The following is a 21,932-nucleotide window of genomic DNA, read 5'->3' as shown; positions in this document are numbered from 1 at the left end:
AAATGAGAAGTTGGCTGAAGAAAGCAGGTGTGTGCACAGATTTTCATTTACTAAAATGTTCCAGAGGCAGAAGAACTTTATTTTAATATTGGGTTGAAATGAGAACTGCAGAGGCTCTAATGCATGGATGGAAAGATTCTTCAGTATAACTGTAACAGCTCTGGTGTCTCTTGATTAAAATGTCATTTAATTTTCCACAGCTGTACTCCTGACATTATCATAGACGACCCTGACATTTCCCTGCAGCTACAGCAGAAGAAGAGGCTAGACACCAATGGAGATGTTTCCTTTCCTGGCATCGGAGCCAACAGAATACCATTATAAACTACCCCAATATTTTTCTTCACAACAGTGTTTTACAATCATTATACTTAGGAACACAGTCCATAAATAGGAATTGCACTCGTTCCATTTGTATAGTCTCCTAAAACATGTTGCCAGTATTTTTTTAAATCAAAACTCTTAGGGTTTTCTTCAAAATTGACCAGAGTAATGCAAAATTCACTTTAGCAGCAACCCATATAGAGATGGATGGGTGTGTCTACGTGCAACCATCTGAATTGGGTGGTTGCCAACAAAAACTCCCATGGCAAATACATATGGAAGTGTAATTACCCTGATTTGTAAAGCATTGCCTATGAACAATTCGCCATACTATCAGAGATGGCGCATGAAATTTCTTAAAGCACCCTACATCTAGTCACCCAAACATGTTTACTTTCCCCACTGATTCAGTGTTTATGTTGGATTTGTTATAAGGACCTTGTGGATCTGCCGCGCAGTGATGGTGAGCTATACAAGCAGGACCAAGACATATTGGCAGAACTGACGCAAACAAGAAAGAAGGCGGAGCAGCATAAGGCAGAAGCAAAGAAGCTGAGCATTCGGATTGAAGATCTAAGAAGAAAATTGAAAGAGGCAGAAAGCAAGGTACTTAGATTGTGATTGTTATCAGATACACATTAAGTATGCAAATGAATGACAATGCATTTCAAATCATTTCTATGTTATCAAGGTTACTAGAGAAATAGGCCATGGTTTGACCAATTTTATTTCCCTTCTCCACACCTGTACCTTCTCTCATCGCTGTGTGTACTCAGGTCTGCTTCAGAAATGCTCTGGATTTGTAAGATTAACTTCTTGCATATAAACCGGTTGTCCAAAAATTAATCTGAACTCCCCTGCAAAATGTGACAGCAATCTTAAAGTCCTTTACATGTTATATTTTCCCCTTCCCAGAAGAAAATAATTTTAGACCATAATGAATTTTTGTCCCCAACTAGGCCAAAATAATATTTCAGTTTGAAAAATCTCTGTTACTTTTAATGAATAAATACCATTATCAGCTATAAGATGCTCATTCTATTCTATTGAACTGTGGCATGTCAGTTTCATAAAGTGGACCACTTCATGTGAGACTTCTACGAGGAATGGTCTTATGGATGGCTTTCACATACTTTTGACCTGGGGTCCTCTTGCAGGGTTTTGTTTGTTTGTTTCACCTTTAACAGGTGCATGACAGGTAGACCTTCAACAGGTTAAGTGTTACCACCTTTTGCGTGTCGAGACCCCAAGACCACCCCCTCATTGATTAATAAGACACAAGGACACAGATATTAGGTTAATGTTACTGGGCAAATTTAGGCCACAACTTTATTGGTTACAGAATGTGAGCGGTATTGCCTTAGACATTGGAATTGACCCGACTATATCTGAATCCTTCAGGGGGTCCAGTCTTACCTTCCAAGTTCCGGACTGCAGAATCCGGGACCGGCAGCCATTTTACACCGGAAGTTGCGTCGATGTAACTTCCGGTGTTGCTTTGCCCTTCTATGGGCACCCAAAATGGCCGCCACCCAAAAGTCGCTTGTACGCATGTCAGGAAGTGTGCTGATGCAACTTCCGGTGTCGCTTCGCCCATCTATGGGCACCAAAATGGCCGCTGCCAACACCGGAAGTCACGTCTATGCACTTCCGGACATGCGTAGATGTGACTTTTGAAGCTGGCGGCGGCCATTTTTGGTGCCCATAGAAGGGCAAATCGAAAAGAAAAAAAATGGCTGCCGGCAGGAGAAAATAGTGAAGAAAAACGGGAGACGAAGTGATATGGGGGACCACCGGGAAAAGGTAAGAAAAAAGGGCTTTTCCCGGGGGAAACGGGAGACTTGGCAGCTATGGGTCCAGTAAGGGTCAACTACCGGTAGGGGGAGCACCGTCGATGCAAACCAACTCGAGCTCCCCCTGGGTTCCTGACGGGGTTGTGGCATGGCCCTAGGCCAGCCACGGAATTCAGACAAGATCCACACCCCTGGAATCCTTTAACGGAATACCCTTAATCTTGGAGGGGCAGGTGATAGCCACACCTCCCCTCCCCCATCATAAGATCAACCAATGCTTAACCGCCAAACCTTACAAACTTGTGACGATTGCTACAAGGTAGGCAAAAACCAAATAGCCCATGCCAATTTGCCAAGTGGAAAAATTCCTAACAGACCCCTCAACGGTGACCAACCGAGGTCCATAGCAAGGCCAAATTCGAAACCTGAAAATAGGGAGCGAGGGAGATTGAGGAAGTGTGCCAAGAGGAAACACTCCGGCTCACACCTCAGTTTAAATGGGGCCCAGCCACGCCCCCTCAGCCAGCGGATTGGCTGGCAGGCGAATGACATGTACGGGAACCTCCAAGGGATGCAGGACTTTGTCCTCCGCCCCCGGAGGGGAGTGGGTGGCCACGTGGTCCACCACAACTCCTCCCCACTAGGAAGTGGAGTGGATGTGCCAGCAAGGCAGCTATATAAGCATGAAGCCATGCTAGGAAAAGTGCCAATCTCCACAGGGCCTCCCTTGTGACGACACATCCACAAACCCCTATTAGTAAAGGGGGGGAAGTGTATGCCCATGGAGCTCCTCAAAAAGTGACAGCAAAAATCACTCTGAAGTGAATATGGTTGTCAGTGTCCACCCTTAGAAGTGGAGTTCTCTGCTAAATCTTGTTGTGGTGTCCTTGCAAAGGGATGGCTGGAATGACCAGAACCAGCTTCTGTAATTCACTCACCTGCAAGCCTTGAGTACAAAATTGCTTCAGGGCCTCTCTGTAGTTTGAAACTTGGCATGCTTCAGAACTTGCCTGTAAAAAAAAAAAATTAACAACTCATTTAAGGTTCATTAATTCAGCTCTGTTGGCCTGTGGGCATGGTGCACATCTTTACTTAAATTGGTTTTCACAAGAAGAAGAAAAAGGCTGGTCATTTATGGTCAAGCTAGCTAGGCCTTATGGTCCCAAAGCCTTAAAGATCTATAAAACTAATACCAAGAGCAATATAGGCAATAATTAGAAAACACTCGGTTTTTTTAAAAAAATATTTCAATTAGATATGACAGCAAATTACCAGTGCAATTTTATATCTGAATCCATTAAAAATGTATATGTTTAGTAAATTGCATGAGCTTCTTATTACTATAAAATACCTACTGACAAGTGACTTCCTTGAAAATGTCAAAATCATAATTACTTACCCCATGCTTATAGGTTGGGGGGGGGGGAGAAAGAGGACTAGGTGTTTACAATGCATTATTTAATTCAAGGGACATTTTTCTGAAGAGAAGTCTCAGATTTCCCATTGTTCCGGCTGATCAGTCAGGATTGCAGCACACGGAACTGCCTGCAGAATTGTTCCCTACATCTTGGATTAAGCCAGTTTAAACCACTAGTTTACCAACTCACTTAAATTTGTTCACTGTAGAATTAAAGTTCTGATAGCGTGGGCATATCCAGTGACTGGCCAAAAAGTGAAAGATTGGTGTTTATTCTAGACTTAGGGAGAAGTCAGATGCTACTTTCTTGGAATTTAGAAAACTGGAAGCAATTCTGCAGCAGTCAGCTTTTTAAAGATAATATATTGATTGTTTTTTAGAGTAGAAAGTACATTAATATGTCTTTGGATGATGCACAAAACTGAGGTCCTGACCACTCTTAATTATTAAGTCCTATGGCATTAGGGGTTCAAGCAAATTCTGGCCAAATTCCATCCATCGATTTTGGGGGTTGTGCTATGTTAATTGAGGGCAGAATCTGGCTTAATTTCAGATGTGATAATTTAATTCTGCCTAACTTAATTTCCCATGCTGCTTTTATACTGTCAGTATCATTTTATACCATTTATACTAAAATTTGATTTATTCTGCTCCTTAAACAAGTCAAGTTATCCATCATGGACTTTGTACTGGCTCAGAGTGTGCAGGCGGTGCTTGCACATCCCACTTTCCAGAACCTTCTGGAGCGTTTGGTGCCCACAGTGCTATTTCTTATTCACCTGAGAAGGATCTTTTGAGATGAAGCATCTCAGTCAAGGGGTGGACTTGGGCATTGTCCATTCACTTCATCTTTACCATCATGGAACAAAGAGCTGTGTCTTCTCTTTTCTCATAAGGTTTAGGAATTAAGGTGAGGGTCAAATGTATAGTGATAGACAGGCAGATATTTAATGGATGGAGCAATCTGCAGGAGGGGTTTAGATAAGATGTGGAGGTGACTCTCTGCCCAGCCCTGCCCAGCTGTGTGGAATCTACTGGCCAGCATATGCTCCTGAAGTGGAGTGTTTCATATTGTTCCCCAGATATCAAGAAATGAATAACCAAATAGCACATATAACCATATCGGCCAAATGCAATATAATATATGTCTCTCAGCGGCTTTTGACACCATCGACCATAACATCCTTCTGGACCGTCTAGAGGGCTTGGGAGCTGGGGGCACTGTCATGCAGTGGTTCCGCTCCTTCCTCCTGGGCCATGTTCAGAAAGTGGTGGTGGGGGATGAGTGTTCAGACCCCTGGGCTCTCACTTGTGGGGTGCCTCAGGGTTCTGTCCTCTCCCCCATGCTTTTTAACATCTATATGCAGCCGCTGGGAGAGATCATCAGGGGGTTTGGGCTGGGTGTCCATCAGTATGCTGATGATACCCAGCTCTACCTCTCTTTTAAATCAGAACCAGTGAAGGCGGTGAAGGTCCTGTGTGAGTGCTTGGAGGCGGTTGGAGGATGGATGGCGGCTAACAGATTGAGATTGAATCCTGACAAGACAGAAGTACTGTTTGTGGGGGACAGGAGGCGGGCGAGTGTGGAGGACTCCCTGGTCCTGAATGGGGTAACTGTGCCCCTGAAAGACCAGGTGCGCAGCCTGGGAGTCATCTTAGACTCACAGCTGTCCATGGAGGCACAGGTCAACTCTGTGTCCAGGGCAGCTGTTTATCAGCTCCATCTGGTACGCAGGCTGAGTCCCTACCTGCCCACTGACTGTCTCTCCAGAGTGGTGCATGCTCTAGTTATCTCTCGCTTGGACTACTGCAATGCGCTCTACGTGGGGCTACCTTTGAAGGTGACCCGGAAACTACAACTAATCCAGAATGCGGCAGCTAGACTGGTGACTGGGAGCGGCCGCCGAGACCACATAACACCGGTCCTGAAAGACCTACATTGGCTCCCAGTACGTTTCCGAGCACAATTCAAAGTGTTGGTGTTGACCTTTAAAGCCTTAAACGGCCTCGGTCCGGTATACCTGAAGGAGCGTCTCCACCTCCATCGTTCTGCCCGGACACTGAGGTCCAGCTCCGAGGGCCTTCTGGCGGTTCCCTCGCTACGAGAAGCCAAGTTACAGGGAACCAGGCAGAGGGCCTTCTCGGTAGTGGCACCCACCCTGTGGAATGCCCTCCCACTAGAGGTCAAAGAGAACAACAATTACCAGACCTTTAGAAGGCATCTCAAGGCAGCCCTGTTTAGGGAAGCTTTTAATGTTTAATGGATTTCTGTATTTTAATGTTTGATGGATTTCTGTATTTTAGAATTTCTGGTTTGTTGGAAGCCGCCCAGAGTGGCTGGGGGAACCCGGCCAGATGGGCGGGGTATAAATAAATTATTATTATTATTATTATTATTATTATTATTATTATTATTATTAAGTTTTGATCCTAACTTCCACTTAGGGTTGTCAGTACTATAAAGTCACTTTCACAGTTCCTTGGACAGGTACTCCTGTTCCCTGCTGGTGAATTTCACTATTTTTCAGTGGTGGAGGCTGCTCTATTTGTCCCTTCTTTTTCCTTTTCTCATTTGTCTTCCTGATTGCCTTCTTCACTCTTCTGCTTCCCCTTGCCTTCCTCCAAAATCACTCTTGTTTCCTCTCCTCTGCTGCTCTCTCTTGTCTCTCTCCTCAACCTGATGTTCTTCACTCTTCTGCTTCTCCAAACAACATACCTCTCATTCTCCTTCCCCCTCTACACAGCTGGCATCCCAGGGCCCATAGGACCAGGATCAATCTCTTAGGGAGACCTCTTGGAATCCTTAAGACTCTGCTGTTTCAATTCTGGCTTTGAGTCAAAATCAGCCAGGCCTACTTTCCTGCATTTGAAGGTATTTCCCAGGTATATTCAGCAGCACTACAACTCTGCCTCCCACCCACAATGAGCAGGCATTGCGGTTCGTTAGCTTTTGGGAAGCTTTGAGATCACAAGGTGCACAGATCTTTCCCTTCAGATAGATGCCCCTAACCTCGAAAAAGCTCAATAAAGAGGTGCCTAAGAAATCCCCAAAGTGTGGGGATCTGAGCAAGCTTTGTAAGCTGGCCAAAACAAAGGCAGGTATGAAGGCTGTTCATCAGCATTGACTCCTGAAGCAAGACCTGGTCCTGGTGATCATGATTATTCTGTTGTTGTTGTTGTTGTTTAGTCGTTTAGTCGTGTCCGACTCTTCGTGACCCCATGGACCATAGCACGCCAGGCACTCCTGTCTTCCACTGCCTCCCGTAGTTTGGTCAAACTCATGTTCGTAGCTTCGAGAACACTGTCCAACCATCTTGTCCTCTGTCGTCCCCTTCTCCTAGTGCCCTCAATCTTTCCCAACATCAGGGTCTTTTCCAAGGATTCTTCTCTTCTCATGAGGTGGCCAAAGTATTGGAGCCTCAGCTTCACGATCTGTCCTTCCAGGGAGCACTCAGGGCTGATTTCCTTAAGAATGGATAGGTTTGATCTTCTAGCAGTCCATGGGACTCTCAAGAGTCTCCTCCAGCACCATAATTCAAAAGCATCAATTCTTCGGCGATCAGCCTTCTTTATGGTCCAGCTCTCACTTCCATACATCACTACTGGGAAAACCATAGCTTTAACTATACGGACCTTTGTCGGCAAGGTGATGTCTCTGCTTTTTAAGATGCTGTCTAGGTTTGTCATTGCTTTTCTCCCAAGAAGCAGGCGTCTTTTAATTTCGTGACTGCTGTCACCATCTGCAGTGATCAAGGAGCCCAAGAAAGTAAAATCTCTCACTGCCTCCATTTCTTCCCCTTCTATTTGCCAGGAGGTGATGGGACCAGTGGCCATGATCTTGGTTTTTTTGATGTTGAGCTTCAGACCATATTTTGCGCTCTCCTCTTTCACCCTCATTAAAAGGTTCTTTAATTCCTCCTCACTTTCTGCCATCAAGGTTGTGTCATCTGCATATCTGAGGTTGTTGATATTTCTTCCGGCAATCTTAATTCCTGCTTGGGATTCATCTAGTCCAGCCTTTCGCATGATGAATTCTGCATATAAGTTAAATAAGCAGGGAGACAATATACAACCTTGTCGTACTCCTTTCCCAATTTTGAACCAATCAGTTGTTCCATATCCAGTTCTAACTGTAGCTTCTTGTCCCACGTAGAGATTTCTAAGGAGACAGATGAGGTGCATGATTATTCTATCTAAGGCTAAACATGCTTTAGCTCCTGGCAGAACAAACATCCATATTAGAAAGGTTCCAGCAGAAGTTGTCAGTAATTCCATGGGAACCACTTCTCTACCAACAAGGGACGTTGGATAGTTTTGGTTTCATTGCTGTTGTCTTTCCTCAATCTTGGAGGTGGAAGGAAAAATTGATGAGAGGGTATTCAATGATGAAAATGGTTCATGCAACTTTCTTCCCCCACTGAAGGAGAGTGGGGGACTCAATTATAACAAAAAAGAAAACATTTCACAAATCATTCAACAGTAATTCTGACATTTTGAATCTCAACTTCTCTTTCTGCGGTTCCTTTAAATTGTTTTCATCTTTCCCTGCATATCCCAAATTGTCTCAATCTATTCATATAGATGATAGATAGATAGATGGATAGATAGATAGATAGATGATAGATAAGATAGATGATAGATAGATAGAGATAGAAAAGAAACTGCAGGTTTTTACAATAGTCCTGCTAATTTCTTGATCTATTTGCAATTTGTAAATATTCAACAAACCATTTCCATTTCTTAATAAAAAGTTTGTTATCATGATTTCTTATTCTTTCGGTAAGTTTCACCATTTCTTCATAGTAGCACCTTAGAGACCAACTAAGTTTGTCATTGGTATTTGCTTTCATGTGCATGCACACTGAAGCTCATACCAATGACAAACTTAGTTGGTCTCTAAAGTGCTATTGGAAGGATTTTTTTTATTTTGTTTCGACTACGGCAGACCAACATGGCTACCTACCTGTAACCATTTCTGCATATTCCATTCATTTCTGCAGCTATTCTTCTCTCTTCAGGGCTTTTTCTTCTTTCCTTATGGGTCCAGTATCAATTCCCTTGTGAGATGGAAACATTGAGGAAAGCTCCCTCTCCCTCTGGCCCATGATCCTCTGTTGTGTAATTTCTGGCCCTGGATCTCCAAGACATGTATTTCCACATTAGCATCAGATAAAATACTGCCCCTTTCTCAGGTTTATATAGATAGACAAGCATTTTTGATTCAAAGTTCTCTCAGTCAGACTCTTCATAGCCTCAGGGATCTTTATTAAACATGCAATTCTAAGAATCACCCATCTCTGGGAATTGAACAGAGAATTTTTCATGATTTTCAATCAACCAGACACATCACCAATTATTTCTGCTTAGTACATCTCTTGTGTGTGGATACCTTTCTGGATTCAACATATGCCTGAACCACAAGTGCACTCCAATGTTATTAAGAACCTACTGTAATTGTGGAATGCCCACACTCCTATGCAATATGTCCGGCATTGTTCAGAAACTCCTGGGCCTTGTGCACCCTTGTTATGTCTCTGTTGTGCCATCCCTTCCAGATAAGGCTCTTCAGATTCTTCTACCCCTGCTCTTCCTTCTACAGGTTATCTATTCCATCCCATGTTGGATGGAGCATCTTTACCTTTTCAGATCCATTAGCATTTCTCTCCCCGTACTATCAAGTGTTACTATACTGTAACTGGAGTTTCTTTAGTTTTAGAGGTAGGTATTAACCATTTATATCTCTTAGATTCACAGCAAAATCTTAACTGTTCAGGCTATCTCATGAATCACCACAAGGTTACTGCAGGGCAGATGTGGTAATCTTTCATGGGCTTACCCTGCCAACTTTTAACCTTTCCTTTATTGTTAAATTCCTATGTGCGTACATGAGGACATTTTTGCAGATTGCTCACAACAACGTTTCTGTACCTGATGCAGCTGAAATGAACAATTCATTTTAAATTCATAAATCACACATAATGGTGCTTTTTCTTTGACAAATTATGAAGCCTGAATGCACAGCAGGCACGTCTAGGAAATTAATCACTTTCACAGCTTTTGACGTGAATCCTTATTTCTGCTCAAATATTTAATTGTGATTCTTTAAAAATGTTGTGAGGCCAGGGTACATTTGTACAGGACTTTCGCTGAAGCCGTATGATTGAGCTATCTTTCCTATGATGCCTTAGTTTAAAATTTGCAAGGGTGTGTATGTCCATTTAAATATAATATGCACAAATGCATAAGTAAATAAATAAAAGCAGGATTTAAGCCGGTCCCATTTAGATATAGCTTCTTGCAAATTCTCTCAATAACCTCAGAGATTTGGGAGGTCACAAACAGGATAGGTAGCATGCCGGTTGGCAGTTCTCTTAATTGCTCCACTTTGCAGAGCTTTATTCTCTCAACTCCTTTAGTGTGACTGAGCCATCTGGCTGGGAAATGTTTTATTATTTCTTAGGGACTCCACTAACAATGCCATTTTTTGAAAAAGCTTCTGTGACTGTAAACTTGTTAAAATTGCAGCTAATGAGATGCATTGCAGGTTTGCTGTTATATCCCTCCAAAAAAATAAACCCAATAATGTGGAATAAAACACAGGAAGGTTTTACTATTCATGATAGCCCACAAGTCCTGTTTAAAGGTAAGAGCATTCTCTGTCATATAACTATCCAAACCATGATATCATCTGCAGGATATCCAACCCAGGAGCCTTTAACATGTGAAGTAAGGCAGCTGGGTACTAGGGAGGTGGCCTTCTTGGTGTTGGTACCCCAGTTGTGGAATTCCCTCCCCTGATAGGTTCACCTAACACCTTCCTTATTTTCTTTATTTATATATTTTTATTCTTTACTTATCTGTCACCAAACAAACAATTCCAGCATGGGATACACAAAACATAAAATTAAACTAAAAGTACATCAATTTCAGTTTCTTAAAAACACTTTAAAGACTTTTTCCTCCGTCCCAGGTCTTTTACAGAATTTTTGTTTTGAGCCACTGCTTATGTGCTGTGTATTTATTTATTTTTAAGCTATCTGATTTTATTCTGCTCTCTGCTGGAAATCTTTAGGTCACAAGTTGCTATTTTATTATATGGTTGTTTTATGTTATTGTATGTTAATATTTTGTGTTTGTGAGCCATCCAGAGGACAATGCTATTGAGTGGCCTTATGCAGGAGTATTTATTGTTATTTAAAAGTTACTAGAAGCAGTTTCTTTACTCTGAGCTGTGTATAGATGGTAGTTTTTCAGAGATACGGCAATATAGAATCATTATAGTCTTTGGTCCACCGTGTTGTTTTTGCTTTTGCTTTCTCATTAACACCTGTAGTCAAACAGGCCCACGTTTTTTGAGTGCTATGAAAACCAGGAAGACCTGATTGAGCACAGACTTTATCACAACATGCGAAATAATGCTTATATTGCAGGCAATAATGGCACCACCATCATGTTTTGGGGCTATTATATATGCATAGCCTTAAATGGTATGGAATCTAAATGGTATGGAATCTAGTGAATCAGTCAACTCAGGTAGATTGTGCTGCTCATCACTTTAAATCCTTCATCTGGAGGAAATTGTCTTTTGTTCTGTTTTCCAGTTCTTCAAAGCATCCAAATGGAAGGGAGCCTTTGTTTCTGGAACCATTTTCCCTCAAGAGGAAATACATGAAGCACAGGACACACACACACCCCACAAAAATACCAGAGTGCATTTTATGGAATTTACTTTTCCAGTGCATTGCGTTACAGTGAGGCCAGCACCACTTGTGTAGGGCTGCCATATGTCTGGAATTTCCCAGACATATCCAGAATACTGCAGTCGGCAGCAGTGTCCAGATTTTCACTGTTTGAAATATGGCAACCCTACACTTGTGATCTGTTAAGCTCAATATGGCATATCAGCCATGTATAGTGGTTTATCAGATACTTCACTACACCACCTTCCTGGGACTGCAAAATCATGGGGATTGCTAACCATCTGCTGGTTGGGCATCCTGAGTGATGCAGACCTGAATTAGTTATAGCCATCCATTATGCTATCTCTCTCAAGCCTCAGACTGCTTTCCATCTGCTGGCAATCACGAGCTTCTTTTTTGCAAGGAACCATGCCTTAGTAATTTCATCGGATTTTGAGACTATCCCAGGATAAGAGCACAAAGAAAATGGATAAATAACAACACAATTCCTCTCAGAAGTTAACCATGCTGCATTCAAGTGGAGTTAGGGCGGTAGCTTAAATGTCAAAGATGGGTCTCAACTTTCCGTGTCATTAAAGAGTCAGACCTGTATCGGTTGTCATTGAAAACAGCATCCTGATATACTGTGGGAGTGCCTTCGCTACTAGCATGCATGATCAGTTGCACCCTGAACATGCAGGGTGCTCAGAAATGTTTACTGTAATTATGGGTCCTGTGCTGTGCAAGATGCCATAAGGGGACACATGCTGTGGCAGCCCCATTAAAAAAATGTGCATGGTAGAATATTAGTGCTTGTTATAAATGATTTACCATTATTAGATTTCATTCCAGATTTTCAGTTGTCAATTCCTAATAGGGCTTTTAAATCATGTTGAGACTTCATTGCTTTTCCAATGATTTGCCTAGCATTTTATTGGAAGCAGTATGCAAATTCCGTCAAGTAATCTAGAATATTTATCCTGGCTGCGTGTGGTACAATTTCCTTGTTTCTTAGGGCTCATATATATTTCAACTAAATATGACAAATCATATTGGAAAGGATGTCTTTCACTTTTTTTCACACACAAAAGTGCATTGATATAGGCATTGAAATCTTACTATATTTCACTGTATTTCAGCTGTAATTGTTTGTGCCGATTTGGAGGTTTTTTGCATGGTTTATTGCTGTTGGTCATGGCAACACAGCGGTTGGCATAACTTGATAGAAAAAGAGACCCCCATTATGAACTATCTACTAGTCTTTATTTAAATACTAGTCTTTATTTAAATAATGTGACCTGAGAGGCATGCGAAAATACCCTGACCTCCTAATACTTAATGTAAAGACTAACACGCAAATTCTGTGTTACCTGCAAAGTTTAATTATCACACATAAGAAAGAATTGGGTTTCACATAAACAATAGTAAACTCATGATTCAGGAAACATTCAGATAACCAGTTCATCATTTCTCACTGGGGTCATTTCTTCTCAAATCCAAACTTTGTGAAATAAACAGAATTATAAGCAGAGAGAAACTTGTAGGAAATATACAAGGGTAGAAAGGAATAAGACCTATTCATCCAGGAAGACCCCTTCCCACTCCATAGGGAATAGTTGTCCCTAATAGTACTTATGAGGTGGGTGAGCTCCTGTTGCTCGGTCCCAGCTCCTGCCAACCTAGCAGTTCGAAAGCATGTCAAAGTGCAAGTAGATCGATAGGTACCACCACAGCAGGAAGGTAAACGGTGTTTCCTTGCGCTGCTCTGGTTCTCCAGAAGCGGCTTTCTCATGTTGGCCACATGACCTGGAAGCTGCACGCTGGCTCCCTTGGCCAATAACGCGAGATGAGCGCCGCAACCCCAGAGTCGGTCATGACTGGACCTAATGCTAGGGTCAGGGGTCCCTTTTCCTTTAATGGTACTTAAACTCTAGATTTTCAATGCTTGGGTAGCTCCCAAGCTCCATTCCTTGCTTCTCTCAAGGATGCAATAGGTGACTGAAGGAACAGAATCAGTTGAAGCTGCTGTGCACCAGCCCTTCTTATGATCCATAGTTTTTTTATTGTAAATATGTGTATACCACCTAACGACTAAAGTTCCCTGGGTGGCTTCCAATCCATGAATACTCTGCCCCACCCCAATCTACCCCTGTTCACTGAAGACTTCAGGAAAGCTCTGTATGCAGCTGTACAGCTGTACTGTAAATATGAATAGATCAAAGGGCAGGCGCTAGTACGTGGTTCATAGTTCAATGAATGTCATATATGGGGGTGGGGGGTGGAGCAGAGCTTTTCACCATGATACCACCCTCCTTATTTGTGTTGATTGAACATGTGACTCATAATGTATGAAGACGGATTTAATAACACATCCAACATCCCTCAAGATTTAGCTTCTCTTTGCATGATCCTCTCATAATTAGCCATGCCCTTTGAAACGAAAGTTGATGTTGTGACTACGTTTGTCTCCAGAGGTGCATTTGATGAGATTTTGGTGGGTTATCTCAATAAAACCCAAGTGCTTGCCTTTAAATGCTGAATTTATTCTAATAAACCTAATGGCATGTTCTTGGCAGTGATGGATATTCTGTACACTAGACTGTAAAAGGCCAGGGAAAAAAATCTCACTATGTCATGGCAATATAAACATTTTCATTATATAATAAAATCCAACAGATGCTCTTCCCTTTCCAAAAACAATGTGTCTCGAGTTAGCAAAAATTCAACAAGCTACCTCCGAAATGGGTTTATGAAGATTTAAGTCTCCTTCATTGCATTTTTTCCCCTCTCTCTTTTTTGTTTCAGGATAAAACAGGTGTTCTATAAAAGAATGATCTTGTGCTTACAAAATCCTGTTAAGGATTCTATAACTATTGTTTGGCTTGACCATAAAACAGCACTGCTAAAGCAGACACAGCTGGTCATTAATAACTTACAAAAACTACACATCCAGGAGGCCTCCACAGTCACCACTCTGTAATAATTTTACAGCATCAGTGCGATAAATGCTGCATTATTATGCTTCCTCCCTCTGCCAGAGTTTTCTCCTTTGAGTTGGAAAAAGCATGTAGGCATGCTAGCAATCAAATTATTTCCAGCAGTAATATTATTATCAGATTTCATGCACAAAAGGGCTACCTAAACAACTTTCCATTACAAGGCAGCTAGGGGAACAAACCTTACAAGTGCCTCTTTTTTCCAGGGCTGTCCCTGATTTAGAGAAGCCATCCCAGTTTCTGATTTGATCCAGAATGTCCCACTTTTCCTTAGGATGTCCCTATTTTCATTGGAGAAATGTTGGAGGGAATGGAGCTATCCAACCCCCAAGCCGTCTGAATGCAGCCCTGTATAGCAAAGTTTTAAAAATGTTTAGTGCTTTATTATGTTTTTATTTATGTTGGAAGCTGCCCAGAGTGGCTGGGCAACCCAGTAAGATGTGTGGGGTATAAATGGTAAAATTATTGTTATGGAATGGGATGTCCCTATTTTCATCAGAGAAATGTTGGAGGGTATAGGGGAACCCTGCTAGCAGTCAGATGCAAGAGTTTTAAGGGTGTGTGTATAAAGGTGTGTGTGTGTGTGTGTTAGGAATGAGGAAGAAACTCATTTACAGTGGTGTCTCGCAAGACGAATTTAATTCGTTCCACGAGTCAATTCGTTTTGTGAAAAATCCATCTTGCGAATCACGGTTTCCCATAGGAATGCATTGAAATTTCTTTCTTTCTTTCTTTCTTTTTGCCCGAGGGAACGCATTAATTAAATTTAAATGCATTCCTATGGGAAACCGCGATTCGCAAGACGAATTTTTCGCAAAATGAATTCATCTTGCGAGCCACCACCAGATCGCAAGACGCATTCGCCTTGCGAAAAATTCATCTTGCAGTGTATTCGTCTTGCGAGGTACCACTGTATATAAGAAACTACATAATTCACATTTTTGAACAAAAATATAGAGGATGGAGGTCTCATAGGTGTGCAATGGAGAGGATCAAAACCTACTCTTCTCATGCACTTTACCTTGCTGCAGTCTACCCTGCTCCTACAACAGAATGGAGACAACCTAAGGAAAAAATGCCTCCTGTAATGGAGCAGTTAGGTAAAAGGGAGAGAGAGTTTGTTTCCTGGGTGCTCCTTCTCATGTAAAAAGTTGACTTCCCCACCCCCATTTTATGCATGAGCAGTGCAGAGATACCCATCACACCTAGTTTGGCTACAATCCCCCTATTTGCATAATAGGGATTATTAAAATGACTGCAATCCTGACCCCACTAACCTGGGAGTTAGCTCCACTGAATTCAATATGACTTACTTCTGAGGAGATCTAGTTAGGACTGCACTGTTAGACAATAACTGTAAAGCCTTCTTCTTCTTCACTAAAAATGCCGTAAGAAAAGAGTTTATGTTTACCTCAGAAGATGAAATAAATTTAAATCCAAGTGTTCCCCTAACTAAGGTTTTGGCCTTAGGTAATGGTATGCAACCGGCAGAGAGTTTCAGGTCTCAGCTACTGAGGAGTAGAGGGCTGTATTTGGCGCTCAGGCCTGATATTCCCAACCCCTACATTAGTGGGCACCGCCACAGGATCTCATGAGCTCAAGGGCACCTCACATGTTTTGAGGCAACTCGGAAAGGTAACCCACGACTAATGGAGGTGTGTGAAAGAAGGGATCTAGATGTGCATTTAGCACTGCCTTATATTCAAGCCAATTCATATAGCCCAGTACCGTCTCCTTTAAGTAGCAGAGGTTCGCTGAAGTCTCAGGCAATGGCATTACTACCTGAGATTCGGTAGCCCACAATGCCAGAGATAGATCTTGGGAACCTTATATAAGCCAGGCATCTGCCACAGGGTTATATGTGCCTGGAAAGTCACAGAAGGCAAGGGAGACGGCGGCAGATGTGAGAAGTGGCTAATATTTGCAGCCTCACATGCTAACCACCAAAACTTGTTCAATTTTCTCTGTTTTAACAATCATCCTAAATGTTTTCATACACACACACACACACACACACATGCATGACTTGTTTACTAAATAAAAGTTGCCGATATACAAGTTTGTCAAAGTTCCTTGTTCGGTCATTAACTTTTCTTCCACCCCCAGCTTTGCCGCAGCTTACACTGCAAAAGCAGCTTGATACGATTGCACATACGTGATTAGGTAACTTTGACAGATTTTCCCTAGACTGTTTGGTTTCATAATGCATTCTTATGGTCCTCATCATTTGCTGCAATGTACAGATGGTGAAAGCAGAAGTATTTCCAACAAACAAATCACAAGTGAGTGTCGATTGCTTAGCAAAGGTAGGCAATTAAGATGGCCCAAAAATATTGCAGCCCAAAATAACTTCAGCATCATTTTCCCCTGGTAACAAGCATATGGAGTGTAAGCTGGTATTACAGTGTGCATCGCTGTAGTCAGTTTTACCAAATGTATACTGAGCAGTAAAAGCAACCTTGGTACATTTAAGATATGCAATAGTGGTTCGTATCATTATACCATATAGTATTATACTATATAGGCTCTCATCTTTAAAAACTCACTTGTTTATAAGTAATATATTGATTGCATTTTTTAGCAAAACGCCATGCACCTTCTTCATTATTTAAAACCATGAAGAGCTGCAAGACCATGATGGCTTATTGAGGAGCAAGTCAGAGTATTGACCCACCTTCTCAGTACTGTCTATACTGATCGTGAGCAGCTGTCCAGGATTTTAGAAAGGATTTTCTCCCAGCCCTGTCTGGAGATACCAGGGATTGAAACTGAGAAAGGAATTCAGCTAAGTTACAGTCCCTTAGCAGTCTATTAGGTGTGCAAGAAAAGGTCCAGGAAGCCAGTGTAGTTTTTGTGGCTGGTTGCACAACAGATCGTATGCCTTCCAACATTTTCAGCTTTGGATCCGGGACATGGGCACAAGTCAAATTGCTGGGGATGGAAGCAGTGGAGAGAAGGAGCAGTGTCAGCCCAGTGCTACAAGGCCACAGCTCCAATTCTGGCTCAGGCCTGAGCCAGAGGTCGAAGTGGCAAAGAGAAAAAATGGCAGCCATTCTGCACCTCTCCTACTCTGGGCTCTGGCACATGAGGGAGCAGTGGAGGCCATAACTTCCTCAGCACTAGCCTAGAGAAGGGGGGGGGGAGCTGCTGTTGAAAAGCCGAGGGCAGAGAGCACCCAGAGCCCCTTTGTTTCCTGTTCTCTCTGTGGTGGTGGCCATCCACACCCCCGCTGTCCATGAGACCCACTCCTTTTTTGTGCACTTCCACCACCTTCTCACTGAGCTCGCAGTTCCCCAGGGCCTTGCGTTCTGTGCACTCCAGCAGTCCTGGGGCTGGGCAAGCTGAAGCAGATGGCTGTCCTTGCTTCCTCACTCCACCATCCCACCCCACCCCATCCCATCCACGTTTCACTGCTCCCCGCCACAAACTGATTGGAGGAGAGTTCAGCTTCTCCCAGAAGCCACTGAGGCCACCTTCTTTCATTGCAAAAAGAACAAAACAGAAAGTTACGCTCCTCAGCGGCAGCTGCCCAAGGGATCCCAGGACATTCTGGAATCCAATCAGAGACCAGGATTACTTATTTAAATCCGTGATGTCCCGCTCAAACCAGGACAGTTGCATGATATGAGATTGTTGTAGCCCTAATACTTCCTGTTGCACAACCTGTTGCACAACAAGCTTCCTCTCGTGCAACTGTTGCACTGGATTTCATATCATGCAACCATTATTCTTGTCCTTACACTAACACAGCAGTGCTAGCACTGGCAGCCAGAGAATGCTGAATCTCGTCCTGGGTATGTTTTGCATGCCATGTGTGTGCTCTACCACTGGGAAGGGGACCCATAGCCAAAGAAAAGTAGTTTAGAAAGAGTCCTTCAAAAAGATAATTTCCATTTGGCCCAAGTATATCAACTCAAGCTGCCTTCCTAATGATCCACAGTACTTTGGCAGTGCAATGCATGGTAATCACTAACTGTACTATTCGAAAGAGAAAGGTAATGTACAGGATCAACACAATGATTTTGGATCCTACCGTGAACCCATTGAAACATATTTTATTGAGATAATGACCCTGCCATTCAACAGTAACGGAAATGAAACTGTGATTGTGCTCTTCTGGACAATGTTATCCTATGATATGGACTGGGAAAGTAAAGATGATGAATATGAATATACCAGACTAGAACAAGTGAGCAAAAAATGAACAAAGGATGGAATTTCAGATGAAAGATCTGGGGCGCAAACACTTTAGTTAACAAGGTAAGAACATAGCTGCCAAGTTTTCCCTTTTCTCACAAGGAAGCCTATTCAGCATAAGGGAAAATCCCTTTAAAAAAGGGATAACTTGGCAGCTATGGGTAAGAATTAATTATATCAGGAATAGCTAGATCACAAAATATGTGTTCTTTGTTTCTGGAACTTTAAAGCATCAGTGCTAAATAATGACTGGTTAGTGAGAGCACCATTTATAATCCTTATTCAAGCCTTAAAAACACTCATAAGTTTAGTAATCAGTACCCATTTTATCCTCTTATCCCAGTTTAAAAGGGGGAAGAAATGTCAGAGATGCAATGTCTTGGAAGATTCAACAACCCCCCCTCTATCTTTTGTATGATTTTATTTTTAACGTCCGGATTGTGTCCATTCACTTATTTGCACAGAGGTTGTCTGCCTTGTATGGCTTTTGTAAGCTGCTGAAAAGCATATCAGAAGAACTTTCCAGAAAATATGCAAGTAAACAAACTATTGCTATTGTGTTACCTTTTATTAGATCCTGTAATAGAGTTTCCAGATCCTGAGTGGGACCCAAAGGTCACTCTCGGCTAGCAGAATTCCTGCACAAGGCTGTGGAGAGACTGACCAGATGTTATATTGAGAAGCCAAGTTTCAAGTGGGGGATAACTTTTCTTTATAGGGGTGTGTGTGTGTGTGTGTGTGTGTGTGTGTGAGAGAGAGAGAGAGAGAGAGAGAGGGAGGGAGAAACTTGACTACTTACAGCCTTAGTTATCTCCCCAGCCTGTGCTGGTAAGCAAGGACGATATCATTGCTTATCCATTGTTTAGTATTAAAGAAAGTTGACAAAAATAATAAATAAGTTACTCTTTCGCCATTTGAGAGTTTGCTTCATGAGACTGTTGCCGTTCTGACATATCTCAGCAAGGTCAGCAAGTGGGTTGCATATCTCCCTAGGCATTTTATCTCACTTCAGAAAGGACACAGGCCATAAATCATCCTGAAATCCTTGCCTTCTCATTTTTCCCTTTAGGGTGCTGTTCTGCCAACTGCCCTGACATTTGTATAATAACCAAGCATTTATTTATTTATTTTGGAAGTGATCCCTGGGGTGTTAGTCTTCCTTCAACTCAGGGTCATGGCAGAAAAACGGGAAAGTACTGGTTTTATTTATTTATTTTTATTTTTGCATATGCAGATGTGGTTCAGACAGTGAATGGTTATGTGCAGGGGACAGAAATATTCTACAAAGTGAGGTCAATAGGAGATGAATCTGCTTAAACTCCTTCAATTAAGATGTCGCTGTGGCTCAAGTGGTTATTTTTTTTTGCAGGATATATTTTCATAACTCTAAAATTATAGTTATCTAAATAAGCTAACGGCAGAATGAACTGTCCACTCCAGTGCAAAGCATAATGCAGGTTTTTGCTTCAGAAGCAGAGACTCTGCTTCATACTTTACTTTTTCCAGTGTTCTAGTTCAAAGTAAAGAGCCAAGAATGATATTCATCACATAGACATTATTTTGTTCCTTCTCTTTCATTAACAGAAACCTTCAGAGACAGGAAAGGGGAGCAGTTTTACCCACAATCCATCTTCCCCTTGAACTGATCATTCCTCCTGACAACACCGAAGCTGGTAGGTTCGCGACACTTTCCCCAAACCACCTGGGCTCCTTCTCCCTCGTCACCTGCTCATCTTGCCGTGATGACATTATCTGTTCTACTGCCCAGTCAAAAAAATAAACCCCAAATGAGACAGAATGGAGAACAATGGAGGAGAGAAACTGCATCACAGCAGTGCTATACCTGCAAACACATTATCTCTGGCCTCTTCTTAAAGGACAAGTGAAGGAGTGGTGCAATGGGAGCATCTCTCTCTCTCTCTCTCTCTCTCTCTCTCTCTCTCTCTCTCTCTCTCTCTCTCTCACACACACACACACACACACAAACAAACATACACCCCTCTGGCCCTTAGAATGAGTAGGCTGCTGTTTCCTCTACAGTAAGTCACTGGCAGGGGATCTGTAGCCCTCCAGATGTTGATGGACTACAACTCATCCCAGACTGCTGGCCGCCATGCTGGCTGGGGCTGATGGGAATTGGTATCCAAATAATCTGGTGAGCCACTGATTCCCCATACCTACAGTAAAAGAATGTGGAGGGCAACAGGTGGCACTGCTGAATTTTTCCTAGAATCTAGTATTTGTCTCCATAAACCAGCTAACGACAAGTTTGCAAATCAAGTGTGAACATCAGCACCCATGGTCTTTCATAGCAGATAGATGAAAACATCCATGCATTTTATCACCACTGCCAGTTGATGTGTACATTTGCATCACAACCAAATTTAAGAAGCATACAAAGGAGAAAGAAAAAAAGGAAGGTTCAAGAATTCACAAAAGTTCATTATTTTAATGCAAATATGTTCATTATTTTATTATAATCAGCAGCGGTCATTTTTAATAATCTTGTTCAAAAAGGCAATGTGAATACAATTATTCTGGGTAACCTAAGAACCGGACATCATTAAAAGGTCACTATTCCACCTCATTGCTAAAGTATTGACACGTTTAATGACAAAATGCCCCCAATTTTTATTGCTTCAGCTGTCTCATTCTGAAATGGAGGAAAATATTCTGTGGCCTGCTGCCCAAGTCCTTCATGCAACAAAAAGAATTAAAATAAAAATTAGATGTAATGAAGTCTTGTGAATGAACTTTGAGATTGTATATTAAATTTTAATTACTTTTTTTCTGAAATGTAACCAAATAATTCAGAATTAATGTTGCAGTGAGGTATCACTTACCTTAACCTCACCCAAGGGGGCAATTGGAATATGTACAAAATGTTACCAACATGGTTAAAGTACACCTTTTGTGGTCTTGATTATTTCTTTGTATTTTCATAGATGCTCTCTGTATCTTGAGCGGTAACATTTTTGTAAAATAAGAATAATCATTTTTGCCATTATCGTACATCAGCCAAATTAACAGTGAGATCTTATGCATGTCTACCTAGAAGTAATTTCCATTGTGGTCAGTGAAATCCCAGACATTTTTTTAATACATACTTTTGTATTAAAGCTTTTAAAACTTTATATAAATATTAAAGAGCTAATTGTGTACTCTTTGCTTCCACAACTATGGCATAATAAAGTAAGTGGAATGGAGCCCACAAAATATTTAAAAGTGATTGGTAAGTGGGCAGGAAGTGTTAGTTTTCCTGAAGATATATTAGACTTTTGTGAAGCTGCAAATACATGAAAATAAATATTTTGGTAGCCATATTAGTAGTTCCTTTATATGTTTGTGTTATTTTGTTCACTCTGTCTTGTAAATCTGCTGTGCAGTTAGGTTGAAAAATGTGCATCTACTAATTTATAACATCTGTCGAGATATTGTGCTTCTTTCTTTTTTTTCTTTCCTTCTTGACTAAGTGTTTGTTCCAAAGGTGCCTTTCCACTCGTGGAAAGAATTTTCCATTCACAAA

General features: G+C 41.8%; 1 protein-coding gene and 1 long non-coding RNA gene across 2 annotated transcripts in view; one reads left to right on the top strand and one right to left on the bottom strand.

The window, feature by feature from the left end:
* The window catches only part of CCDC102B (coiled-coil domain containing 102B), an 80,913-nt gene extending 59,184 nt beyond the window's left edge, over positions 1-21,729 (top strand). The window contains 2 exon segments of the mRNA XM_088675288.1: positions 760-930; positions 19,991-21,729. Of these exon segments, the coding sequence (XP_088531414.1) occupies positions 760-930; positions 19,991-20,047 (228 nt within the window). The 3' untranslated portion in view covers positions 20,048-21,729.
* Positions 1-21,932, bottom strand: part of LOC132592551 (uncharacterized) — a 108,721-nt gene that overhangs the window by 3,712 nt on the left and 83,077 nt on the right. Inside the window, exons 5-6 of the long non-coding RNA XR_015951426.1 lie at positions 8,498-8,671; positions 3,056-3,127 (exon numbers count right to left, since the gene is read on the bottom strand). This is a non-coding gene — a long non-coding RNA (uncharacterized LOC132592551). The remainder of the gene's footprint in view (positions 1-3,055; positions 3,128-8,497; positions 8,672-21,932) is intronic.

This window comes from Zootoca vivipara, chromosome 8 (assembly GCF_965207765.1).
Source record: "Zootoca vivipara chromosome 8, rZooViv2.hap1.1, whole genome shotgun sequence".
In the NCBI taxonomy this organism is placed as follows: Eukaryota; Metazoa; Chordata; class Lepidosauria; order Squamata; family Lacertidae; genus Zootoca; species Zootoca vivipara.
The sequence above is the reverse complement of the archived record's forward strand: the minus strand, read 5'-3'. Positions and strand labels throughout refer to the sequence as shown.